We start from the raw sequence: 13715 nt of genomic DNA on the forward strand, positions 1-13715 counted from the left end.
TCAGCTGCTCCTGTTTGTAAACCCACTTGTTCCCATGATTACGCATCATAACTCATCATCATTATTCATCTATGTATTACTTTTATGTATTAGTCATCTATTTGTTGTAATCATCTATCCTTGCAGTTGTTTATTACACAAAATAAATTATATTATCACATTTCTGGCCACATAGCGCTGCTATTCACTGCACATGCCCATATTAACCTTAACCAGAGGGTTTAAAAATACAAACCAGTGTTTACATACCATATCTGCTTCAGCCTGGCCTGGTGGACAAGAAATTGGTTAAGGGTTCCCCGAGCTTTCACGCCCCTCATGTTCTTCATGTGCCCACCATTAGAAGCATGCCTATGGAAAAAGTATGCCGGCACACAGTGCAGTGCGCTTTATAGATGTTATCGTGCACTTTTCCAGCCAGGTGTTTCCCTTTTCCCATTCCTCCCTGTACTTTTGCAGCCTTTTTTTTCTTTCTCTGAGGGGAACAAACATTGCTGCTCTAATGCTGGGCTTATATTGTGCGACTTTTGGCCCATTTTGAGCCGATTTTTGAGTCATGCGACCGATTTGGTGATCGGCCCAATTTTGGCCTTCATCGTGCATCGTGTAGTATACGTGGGGTAACGAGAAGCGATTAACACCTCGAGCAGCTCCCGATCATCAATCGCTCGTGAGGGTGTCACCGCAGCTGCTCACACTGCTCACGCGCAAACACGTAACCGTCGGTGAAAAAGACGGAGCAGCACGGCTGTGCAGCGTGTGATCTGGACACAAGTGATGGAGGCACTTGTAGAACTTTGAAAAGCTCATCCGAGCCTTTTCGATGTGGCATCACAAAATTATCACGACCACAACAACCGTGAAAATAGTTGGATTTACACTGCTGCTCAATCACAGCTGCCTGATCAATGTTTTTCATTAGAAATTTAGCAAAGTTGATGGTGGTGGTGTGCGTGTCTGTGTGAGTGAAAGACTGAGAGAGAGAGAGCGACAGATTTTCTGTTATAACCTTCATTTTATGGAGGCACAGTGTGAGCACTCAGGTCGCATCAGAGCATCGGGCGGTATAGTGTGAGACCCTGCATCGTGACCTACAAACTTATAACCCCTGCGAGTCAATCGTGCAGTTTGAAAATCGCACAGTGTCTGCCCAGCTTTAGGTGCACTGTCGTCAGAGACTTGCACCGCAGTGTCGGCGTTTGTTTCCCTGTTGGCCATTCTTCTTGTTGTGGTCATCTGTTGTCTTCCGGTATTTTCTCCGTAAGCGACCTTTCCTCGACCAATGAGATAAGCGGTAATCTGAATTGTCATACTCAAATTGTCATAAGTGTGCTGTCAGCTCATTGGTCACAAAGCAGGAGAGGGGCTGGGAATTATGTTTTCCAACAAAGCGTTAATTCCATTAACATTTATAGACTACTTTTGATTCTCACTGTATTACGGGACAAAGTGCGTCCCTTATTAGCTCAATACGGGACGATTCCGTTTTTTAAGGGACGGTTGGCAACCCTAGTGGGAACTAGTGTGTTAGCGCAGTTAGCTCGTTAACGTGTTGGCCGTCTAGCCCCACGCACGGGCGATCAGGGGTAGCTCGTTAAGGGAGATTTGCCGTGTTGTGGCGTTAACGTCATTTCAACGAAATTAACGCTGACAGCACTAGTGGGAACCAGGGCCGGCCCGTGGCATAGGCCGTATAGGCAAATGCTAAGGGCGCCGTCCATCAGGGGGCGCCACGGCAGTGCCACAAATGTTGAAAGAAAAAAAAAGTTGGTACTATTATTCCTAAATACAAAAAATAATCCCACGTTAATTAAAATGCAAAGTAAAGCTTATTTACTAGAAATATTATTTGTTACAACATTACGCCCCCCCCCTCCCCGTGGTGCGCCCCCTCCCTTCCCGTATCATGGTTCCTTTTGGACGTCACCACATCAAAAAATCAACACAAGATGTCAAAACGGCCAAAACTGTCAGGTGCCCAGAGAAGAAAAAAGAGAAAAGAAGAGGAGGAGAAACGAGAAAAAGACAGAGGTAGGTAACGTTAGCCTACATGAAATTATTTGTCTGAATGTGATAGTAACCTAAATTTTTAGCATTAAGCTAATGTTACATGATTCGCTAATTGCTAATCAATAAATAGCTAGTTAACTGTTTTAACGTCAGTTAATATTGTGGAGGGGGCTAAATTGTTATGGAAAAGAATAATGTAACGTTAGGTAATTACAGTACTCCCACCTTTCCCACCATTCCTCATTTGTATTCAACTTTTAAGCAGGTGTTTTTTGTTTACATTGTTATTGCCTTCTGGTTAGCTAACGTTTACCCTGCAGGTAATAGTCACTTTTCCACCCCTGTATATATTATAGTTGTAAGCCTAGTTGTTAAAGTGCACATCATTAATGTTAATTAAGCAATATCACATGAGAGGGAATGCTGTTTTTTAATATGAGCACTGCTGTGATTCGGTCAAAGATAATCATAACATAACATTCTCATATGATATTATACTGTTACTTTGCATTCTGCTATTCAGCATTTCACTGTAATGATGACAATAAATTGAATCTAATCTAATTTGCATATCAGTTAACATCATACATATATCTCTTTGGTTTTTCATTTATATTATATCATTTCATTTTATTCCTGGAATCATATGTTTTTATTATTAGACTTTAATGCTCAGTGGTGTCACATACTCCTCTCTTCAGATGCACTGTTGAAGTTTCTAAATCCCACCCCTGGGCCATCTACCACATCTACCGCTGCTGCCTCCACTTCAGCAGCACAACCCACCAGTGATGCAGCATCAGCAGCACAACCCAGCCATGATGCAGCAGCATCAATCGGTGTTCCTGTTGCCTTATTTATATTGTATTTTTAATTTATTTTATCCAACTTGTTGACACGTTTTATTGTGTTTATGTATGTAAAATTTATTGTATTTCATATATTCATTTTTTATTTTTTGTATTCATTTATTTATTCATATATTTTTTTTATCTTGTTAATTATTCTGATTGTGAATTTGCTTTCTTTAAGTAAAAAAAAAAAGGTCAAAGACAAAGCTATTCGGTTTCTTGTGAGTACATACACTACACTGCCGATGTAGGGGGGCGCCACCTAAAATCTTGCCTAGGGCGCCAGATTGGTTAGGGCCGGGCCTGGTGGGAACACAACGAATATGACTGCACATTTACGCCGACATCATCCTAATGGAAGCAGACAAAAACAACAAGCATGCATGCTACAAACTTTACCCGAGTCATTTAGACAGCCGTTAGCACATGATTCTCCTTATGGGGACCTGATATGTTTAATATTGTGGCGAGCTCAGACAAGGAGGAGACAGAGGTGTCGTTTGGTCTTGCTTCCCGTGAGCTAGCCAGGGAGCACAGCCGTTTATTGACATCTGCAGAAGAACACTGCCGCTAGCTAACTGCTCAGCGCGGCAACCGCACAGCAGCAACAACAACAACACACAGGGCGCCCTCTGACCCCGGAAGGACACACCGTCGCAGCGAGAGGGCGTCACCTGTCACTATGGCAACATAAACAAAACATAACTGTACAAACAGAACCCCGAACAGCCCTGACCCGCTACATAGCCCCCACCTAAGGGGTCAGTCGTCCCCGACGACCCCATTACCCCACACAAAGTCCTGCAAATGTCCAGGTGCCTTCTTTTGGCGCACCGGCCGGTCACGACCGGCGGGGGAAAAGTCACTCGGGTCAGAACATGGGGTGCCACCATCATCCCACTTCTGACACCAATGTGGCGAGCTCAGACAAGGAGGAGACGGAGGTGTCGTTTGGTCTTGCTTCCCGTGAGCTAGCCAGGGAGCACAGCCGTTTATTGACATCTGAAGAAGAACATTGCCGCTAGCTAACCGCTCAGAGCGGCAACCGCACAGCAACAACAACAACAACAACAACACACAGGGCGCCCTCTGACCCCGGAAGGACACACCGTCGCAGTGAGAGGGCGTCACCTGTCACTATGGCAACATAAACAAAACATAACTGTACAAACAGAACCCCGAACAGCCCTGACCCGCTACAATATGCTGCTGAGAATATAGCCCAGAAGAAGCGTATAGTATTGCTTTTATTTTGGAAAGAGCCATTTCTCTGTAATAAACTCTCTTTTCCAAAGATGAGTGATTTCTCAATCAGATACAGGGCTTGCAAAATCGCTAGCCCAACGTCCCGGGGCTAGCGATTTTTCCAGTCGGGCTACCAAAATCTATCTCTGCCCTGGCCGTCGGGCTATTGTAGGAAGGAAAAATATATGTCAATGCTTTTGCATTCTTTCGGAAATGTAGCTGGGTAATTATGTCATTGGCATCGGTGAGCCACTGTCAATATGTGACATATTGAAATCGCGTTTGAATTTGCGCTTGTTTTTTGCTTTCACTTTGCAATCGCGCGAACTGTGTATAGAGAGCGACAGTACTGATTGGTGAGTGATGATAATTTGCGCACCAATTCCTCTGACATAGTCTTATCAATCGTTAGCTTACTATGCAAACATGACAAGTGAAATCTCCCGCAGCAAGCTTAAACATGTAAGAGGTTGATCGCGCAGAGAATCGCTGACTGTTGTGTGTGTGTGTGTGTGTGTGTGTGTGTGTGTGTGTGCGTGTGTAAAAGCAGCAGGATATATATTTTAGTTCTGCTGAGCCAAATAAGACAGGTAAGGGTGAAGAAGTGACAGCCAAAGAAAAGCTTACCACAAAACGGAAAAGTTATGACAAATCAGACTAAAAGGCAAAAAGAAAGTGCAGCTTTATGGTTTCATGGACAAAAGAATTTCTGTGGCTGCAATATGACGAGCTATATAACCGGGGCTGCACATAAGTGGTCCGCAGGTGCGCATTCGCTGTCAAAATTTAAAAAAAAAACGCGCACAAGATATGAAGTTGCAACGCGTGTTTGCATACATAAGATTTTCTGGAGGAGGACAGACATTTGTTTAGAACTCTTAAAGATGTCGAAGAAGCAAGCTCCTTTAAGCAATTACTTTGGTCTTCCTCCACCTCCAAACAAATGTCAGAAGGAGTCCGGATCACAAAAGAACCACGTATTCTCGGAAAAGTGGTTGCAGGAGGTGAGCTGGCTTCAAACAAATGATGAACACACAGAGATGTGGTGCAGAATGTGCCGTGAAAATCCCACTCTAGCGGACAAAAACAGTGCTTTTTATATGGACGCAAACGCGCGTTGACACTTCTTATCTGGTGCGCGTCTTTTATTTTGACAGCGAATGCGCACATGCGGACCACTTATGTGCACCCGTGTAAACAACATAATGTTCTGCCGGGTGTGTTGTTGGTTTTCTCTCGATTTCTGAGTCGACAAGCGCCTTTGTTACTGGGACCAGTCATTTTAAGAAAAGCCCCCATTAGAATCCATGAGAAATGCAAGAAATGCATTATTGCTCAGTCTGCAATATCTTTCCCAGAACAAACACCAATTGCAAATAACATACTAAAAATAAACCTGAAAAATCTGTTTAGAACAGCGTACTATGTTGCAAAGAGTGAACTACCACTGGCAAAATTTAGCAGTCTTTGCAAACTTCAAAAAGATCTTGGTTCCACTTGTCTCTTACCCGTGACTTCGGTGGAAATTTCAAATTCAGGATCTGACACAGACTGATTCATGTCCTACACAGTTCTTACAAGTTCATAGAAATTTCTGTTCAATTAGAACCAAGTATTTGAGTTGATGATTGTAATTTTTATACAATGTTGTAATTTGTTTTTCAACAATTTTTTGATTAATGTTTTGTTTCCTTTACAATATTATACTTTAATGTATAATATTGTAAAGGAAACAAAACATCAATCCAAAAATTACTCTCTTTTTTTATTCGGGCTACTTACATTTATTTTGGGCTACCAAAAACTGAAGAGTCCCTGCCCGAAGGGCTACCAGGGATTTTGAAATTTTGAGAGCCCTGAGATATTTTTAATTACTTTTGTTTCAGCAACATTAAATTTAAAAACTGTACTTTTGAGTTAAAATATATATTTATAATTTTAATAAATGACAAATTAAAAAGGCATGAACATTTTTTTGTATCGAAAAAATATCGAACCGTGACACCAAAGTATCGAACCAAACCGTGAATTTTGTGTATCGTTGCACCCCTAATAGCAATGTCCCCAAACACGTGGCCAATGCAGTAAAACTATACCAGATAATACAAAATACAGTGGAACACTATCAGTCATGGATTGGCCTCCCCAGAGCCTGGACATTAACATTAATGAATTATTCTGTCCATCCTGACAGAGAACAGAATAAAAGGCAGCCAGTATCCAAAGAAGTGCTTTAAATGTCCTTCAAGACATCTGGTGATTTATTCCTGAGAACTACTTACAGGAATTAAAGGAGAGTTCAGGCTGTGTTGAAGAATAAAACTGGTTATATGAAATGTTGATTTTCAAGTTCGTTAGAATTATACAAAAGTCTTTTTGCCTTGTATATTGCATTTCTGTAAATGTGTGCATGTTTCAATATTCTTAATAATTGTTGGACCTGAATAGAGTGGCTCAAGATTCAAGAGCTGTACTGCATGCATGGTGAAAAGAAACACATATACCAGAACAGGCTGTAAACGCACTGCTGTTGGATGTTATGTTCAGTCAGCTCATTTTAATGTTGTTCAGTTGTATGTATTTTTGTTTCTAAAGATGTCATTATGTTGCAATTTAATGTTATATATTTTAATTGACAGGGTGCATTTACATAGACATCAACCTAGATGCATTTTAACATGTCTCTGTTTCATGCATAAGTGCATCCCCTGTTGAGAAAAGGAGTGCAATTACAATGATAAGCCAATTAGGGCCTGGTAATATACAATTTTTCTTCGAATTGTGTGAGCACCTCAGGTGGTATTAGCTTGATACCTAGTTATTCAGTCATTCCAAGTGTGGTGGATTCTTTTCCTCTTTTTTTTTTTTTTTTTTTTTTTTAGAGAGAGAAAGGTTATAACTAAAACAGGGGGAAAATACGTAATTGGCAGGAATCACCAGACTAAGAATTTAGATTTTATTACAAATGGGCAAATGGGCTTTCATTTTGAAGAACTAAAACAACCATCAGAATGTGCCTATTAAAATGCATTAGTGATCACTAGCCGTGTTTTATTGGCTGTTCTAAAGTCTTCATTTGCAGTTTTTCATTACGAAAAGATTAACAAGCAAGAGCCGAGCACAAAATCAATGTTTAAATGATTTAAAGTGAGGCTGTGGCCCCTTTAGTTATATTGTTTCTAAGCCCATGTGCAGTCTTGCTGCCAGCCCTTTCCATTATATTCTGACATAAGAAAGATTGTGGTCTAGCTTCAAGACACAGAGTTTATTATGTATGAACTGGAAGCTGAAACAAAGGAGAGAGCATCTCATATCAAACCACTTTGCTGTGCATTTGAGTAGAGACTACAATGACTTTTGAGCATTTCTGACTTATAAAAAAAGTTTCAGATTGTAAGACAGAGACAGAAATTAATTTTGGGTTGGTGATTATGACTTTTTTTTTTTGAGATGCAAACAGATAAAAGTTGAAATACTGAATGTGACTGAGTATGGTTTACCAAATGATTTCCTGCTAGAACAATGCTGAGTGGGAAAGTTGCCTCATGTTTTTTTTTTTTTTTTTGGCGGGGGGTTGGCAGAAAGCAGCACTGCTCTAAATATAAAAGAGACCAGTCAGGTTTGAGAGGCTACAGGGCTCCACCCTTCTTTCTTTCCTACAAGAAAAATACAGCAGCAGTAGAAATCAATCATAATGTTCGGTACCAACCCCTTGAGACACTGCAAGAAAGAGAGCTGTCATAACTAGAGGGTTGGGAGTGTGGAAAAATAGTTTCTGGTGTCACAAAGCAAATTCTCTGTAATTGTCTGATGGCTGAGTCCGTCCATCTTTGTCTGATTTGACCCACAGCTACACCACCACGGCCATCCTCAACGTCACCGCCTAACTCATTATAGACTTTTAATATATCTTCCCGTCAAAGACGCTTTTCAATATGTTAAATAGAAACCCAGTGGGGCTGACTTCTCAAGGACAGTGAACACAGTGCCCTCTGGCTGCTGGCCAGGCCGCTCTGGCAGACTGCTTCTAAATTAACCGCTTCTCCATGCTGGCTCTGGAGGAAGGACTTATGCAGCTCGGAGTTAGTGCCCCGAGTGTTTAGCCGGCATATGCAACAGCCTGCAAAGTACAGGCTTAACAAATCAGACTAGATTGCTTCGTGGGCCTTCTAACTTCCACTTAGGGAACAAGGAGTATCAGGAGACGCAGTAGAGGGGACTGTGCATCTGTGGCCTGAGTACCCTCAAGCTGCAGTTGGTTAGTCCAGAATCTGCACTTAGGTAATTATCTGCTCTCCCCTGTTGTTGCAGAGTGGAGAATTGGTTTTTGAAATCTATGAATGGCTGTGGGGTGGATCCAAAATAGTTGTGTGGAGACTCGCACTTACATAGGACACCTCGACAAAAACAAAATGGAGTTCAAAATGTCATTAGTGAGAAGATTTTTACCATTGGCATTTACTGAAATTAGTGGAAGATATGCTAATCATCTACCATAGTACCACAGCATACAAGAAAATAACATCTAACTTCTATACAGATAATGCACAATGTTTGATTTGTTTACAACATTAATACAAAACACATTTTTTAACACATAGTGTACCTCTGTTTCTTATACATTTTGATCTGATGTGTTCATACTGTTCTACAGACAACGCCTGGCACCTTGTGAAGCAGAGCTCACTCTTTCTGGCCATGAGAAAATTAAAAGTACTGCAAGCAATTACTGGTTGGGACACATGATCCAAAGAACGAACAATGTCTTCACAGGGGGTTTGCCACAACAGTTTATTCCCAGTCAGGTACAACTTATAATTACTATACACCTATCCACACATGGGTCTGGGTCATGAGGGCAGCAGTCAAAACAGAGAAGTCCAGGCCACTCTCCATGGCCACTTCTTCCAGCACTTCAGGGGGAAACTGAGACCCAGTGAGAGATATAATCTCTCTAATGTCCTGGGTCTGCCCCAGGGTCTCTTCCTGTTGAGACCTGCCTGAAAAACTCCACTTAGCAGGTGCAAAGGAGACATCCTAGTTTGATGCCTGAACCACCTCAACTAGCTTGTTATAATGTAGAAATGTAACTGCTATATTCTGAATCCCTTCTGAATGGCCAGGCCCTTTACCCTGTCTCTAAGGATGAGCCCAGACATATTAAGGAGGAAGCTCTCACTATCGTTTACTGGGACAGAATAGCCCACAACAATGAGTCAGATGAATTACACTCCCAGAGCTAAGGGATGTGGTCATATACCATTTCTAAGTCTGCAAAGCACATTTAGAGTAGTTAGGAAAGCACCTGTGCACCCTTAAGTGTTCTTGGGAAGGTCAAGAGCTGGTCTACTGTCTCACAACTTGGTCAAACCTGAGGTTTGACTAACAGGTGGACTCTCTTCTCATTACTCTTCCATAGACTTTAACAGGGAAGCTGAGGTGTGGGATCTCCCTGAAGTTGGAGCATACCCTCTGGTTCTTATTCTTGGAAAACGGGAACCAAAATCTCTAGTTTCCCAATCCAGATGCACTGTCCCTGACTTCCATGCAATGCTGCGGGGGCATGCCAACCAAAACAACTCTGACTTCTACCTCAGTAATGGCCAAGCCGTTCCTAAGTCCCTGCTTCCTTCACAGACATGTCAGTGGAGTTAGGGAGATCCTCAATATATTCCTTCCACTGCCTAACTGGGTCAGTAGCATTCATTGCATATAATGTGAGCAGAGCTCTGCTTCTCCTTTCTGGGAGTCTGACAGTTTTTCCAAAAGTCTTGTTCCATGACCATACCAAGGTCCTCAGTGAGGTGAGGCAAGGCTCCAGGGCCTGATCCCACATAAAAAAAAATTTTGTTTTGTTTTTTTTGTTTTTTTTTTGTTTAACTTACTGCTTGTTAAAGATTCTGAATAAAATAAATTCTCTGCATGTGATATATTTTTTAAGAAAGCAGAACCTTTCCACAACTACACTGGCTGTCTTGAAGTCATTGAAATTAATAAACTGAGGAGCTTCTACACATCGGATGCGATTGCTGGCAGCAACATAGCTCGATGCAGGTAAAGTCTCTGCATTTTTTGGTTTTTATTGCTAAAAACACTGTACTCACTTTTCCAAGGTGCATTACACTTTGTCCGAAGCCAGGGGGAAACTGACTAGTAATCATGACAAATAAAACTTGAATTCTCTACTTCTTTCTGGGATTGCAGTCAAAAATATGTCTATTTGTTAAATGACTGCGCCTCTTATTTACTGAGTAATTTCACTTAATACAAATCAGAATTTTTTAAAGCCTGTATAATTTATGTCAGATTGGCTTTTGGCCACTCAAACTTTTGATCAATCTTCCAGATTCACTGTGCATGCCATACAAGCCTCCACAACAAGTTCCTCAAGTCTGGAAGCTCAATCACCTACCTTTGACATAGTGTTTGCAACAACGTTTGCAGTTCCCACACAAGCGCCAGAACATCCAATGAATGAACCTCAAGTTTGCCGCGACAGTCTTTGCCACAACGGAGGGACGTGCCTTCAGCTGCAGCCGCCTGGTGAAGCTCAGCTTTCTTGTCACTGTCCGCTTCATTTCACTGGAACGTTTTGTGAAAAAGGTAGGCTTTTGCATTCACCTGGTGGTGTTTACGCTACATTCATATACACAATACATAGACCACACACAGGCTGTACAAAGCTTAAAGACCTACTGTACTGTGACCTCTACAGTGGAATCATCAAGAGACAGCCAACAAATTATGTTGGTTAATATATGCTGAGCCTCTTTGGCTAATAGGTTTCACTATGGGGGAGAATAGTCGGTTGCATTAGGAATTTTGAGTGATGTGAATTATTCAGTATATGATTAATGAAATGAAAGATCTATATAAGCAGCTCAAACCATTGGTGTGCTTCTAAGTTCACCCCTAGAACACGCTGAGAATGAGAATGTGACCTTGCAGCACTTGTTCAACATTCAGCTGAAGCGTTCACGTCTGTCCCAACCAAAAAATATTTATTTTGTACCAAACACTCCGACACTAATACTAGGGAGACGGTAGTACTACACGCACATACCAAGGAGCTGTTCCTTTGCAGATTCCTTCACAGTTCTCTTGATGTACCTCCTGACATCCCTCTGTTGCCATGCATGATATCCTGAAAGTGTAAAATAATAAATAAATAAATGCTTCCTGTATTTTGCCATTGTAGTCAGTTCCTGTCAGGGATAACAGAAGTAACACTAGAATGTGTGAGTTAATAGTTTGTGTACTTGATAACGCAAGCCAAGCTGCTGAGAGAAATCTCAAATTCTGTGTTGTGATAGCAGTGTGCAGTGCAGCTACAATATATGATTAACATTTCAACACGGATTAAAAGAGTATTGTACTTCTAATATGAATTAAACATGTTGATGGCTAATTACATTTGTTAAATTAACTGGTGTTTGACCTGTTTCTTGTTACAATATGGTGGGCAATTAAAGTTAACGTAATGAGGACTGGAAATCAAATGGTATCAATTTAGCCTCTTTCTATCAGTGGCTGTCCTTTCAGAACCAAGAAAACAGGAGCATAAGTATAAGGAGTGCTGGTTCCTTGGATGATTTCTACCTGTAGTAGAAAAACAATGTTTATTTTGAGGCAAGAGAGCATATGACTAGTAATTTGTGGGGCTCCAACATCGTTGCCTGAAATAGGTGGAACCTGTTGCACATTCGTTTTAAGCCGTAAATCACTGCATCCCCTTATCAATTAGTCCCATCCACTCTAAGATATTAGCGGAAAACAAAGCAGGCAAACATAAAAATTCTATTAAAAAATAAAGAGTAGTAGTTAAATATGTTACCTGAAAACTTTCTTTACTATTTATTGATGATAGAAGATGTGCTGTTTTAAAATTTGTGGGTGAAATGTCAAATCATGATATGGGAACTAGCAACTACAGTGCTAACAGTAGCTTAGTTAGCTAACAACAGTCGATAAGAATCTTCCTGTAAAGCCTATTATTTCCTTATGTAAAATCACAGTGATAAACAAAAAGAAAACTGAAGCCTTTCTTTGTCCATTTCTGCCTAATCTCTTGTTTTAAAAATAACAACAGATAAATTTTGAGTGTTAAACCTGCCACTCTTATTGTTTGAGCTGCAGGTGCCATGTGCAAGAACAGGTGGCTAGACAGGGAAAGGGAGAGGACACAGTCAACATTCAGTTGTGAGTAGGGTTGCCAACTCCCTGAAAAATAAATAAGGGACACCTCCCAGGGCCGGGCAACCCAGTTGTCTTCACCCTTCCCAGTGTGGTAGCTCTTTTTGTGTGTGTGTGTGTGTGTGTGTGTGAAATTATTTTTTAACCATTTGACTTGAATTTGATTTGAGCAGATGCATATTCTTTGTGATATGACCATATGGGAAACAAATGATCATTTAGCCATTTATTTTTAGCTCAAAATGACAACATTAACACAGTAAAACAGGTCTCTTTCTTAAACAGAAGCCTGTCATGCTTAACTTTTGAGAATATAAGTAAATCTTTCTTTAAAAGAACTCTGTCCTGCTTAACTTAAAATTATATAAATTAATAGAAAGCAATAGAACGAAAAATATTCTTGTAACAGTGCACATATAGTGCATTTAGTACAATTGGCTTCAGTTGAGGTATTATTTCAGCTTTTCTAATGCTAATCAGCTGCTCCTGTTTGTAAACCCGCTTGTTCCCATGATTATGCATCTTAACTCATCATTATTACTCATCTATGTATTACTTTTATGTATTAGTCATCTATATATTGTAATCATCTATCCTTGCAGTTGTTTATTACACAAAATAAATTATATTATCACACTTCTGGCCACATAGCGCTGCTATTCACTGCACATGCCCATATTAACCTTAACCAGAGGGTTTAAAAAAACAAACCAGTGTTTACATACCATATCTGCTTCAGCCTGGCCTGGTGGACAAAAAATTGGTTAAGGATTCCCCGAGCTTTCACGCCCCTCGTGTTCTTCATGTGCCCACCATTAGAAGCATGCCTATGGAAAAAGTGCGCCGGCACACAGTGCAGTGCGCTTTATAGGTGTTATCGTGCACTTTTCCAGCCAGGTGTTTTCCTTTTCCCAGTCCTCCCCGTACTTTTGCAGCCTTTTTTTTTCTTTCTCTGAGGGGAACAAACATTGCTGCTCTAATGCTGGGCTTACACTGTGCGATTTTTGGCCCATTTTGAGCCGATTTTTGAGTCGTGCGACCGATTTGGTGATCGGCCCGATTTTGGCCTTCATCGTGCATCGTGTAGTATACGTGGGGTAACGAGAAGCGATTAACACCTCACGAGCAGCTCCCGATCATCAATCGCTCGTGAGGGTGTCACCGCAGCCGCTCACACTGCTCACGCGCAAACACGTAAACGTCGGTGAAAAAGATGATCTGGACACAAGCGATGGAGGCGCAACTTGTAGAACTTTGGAAAGCTCATCCGAGCCTTTTCGATGTGGCATCACAAAATTATCACGACCACAACAACCGTGAAAATAGTTGGATTTACACTGCTGCTTAATCACAGCTGCCTGATCAGTGTTTTTCATTAGAAATTTAGCAAAGTTGATGGTGGTGGTGTGTCTGTGT

General features: G+C 41.1%; 1 protein-coding gene across 1 annotated transcript in view; it reads left to right on the forward strand.

Moving 5' to 3' along the window:
- Positions 1–13715, forward strand: part of eys (EGF-like photoreceptor maintenance factor) — a 178577-nt gene that overhangs the window by 101777 nt on the left and 63085 nt on the right. Inside the window, exons 37-39 of the mRNA XM_080288105.1 lie at positions 8761–8911; positions 10048–10160; positions 10453–10709. Of these exons, the coding sequence (XP_080144231.1) occupies positions 8761–8911; positions 10048–10160; positions 10453–10709 (521 nt within the window). The remainder of the gene's footprint in view (positions 1–8760; positions 8912–10047; positions 10161–10452; positions 10710–13715) is intronic.

This window comes from Astatotilapia calliptera, chromosome 13 (assembly GCF_964374335.1).
Source record: "Astatotilapia calliptera chromosome 13, fAstCal68.1, whole genome shotgun sequence".
Taxonomy (NCBI): domain Eukaryota; kingdom Metazoa; phylum Chordata; class Actinopteri; order Cichliformes; family Cichlidae; genus Astatotilapia; species Astatotilapia calliptera.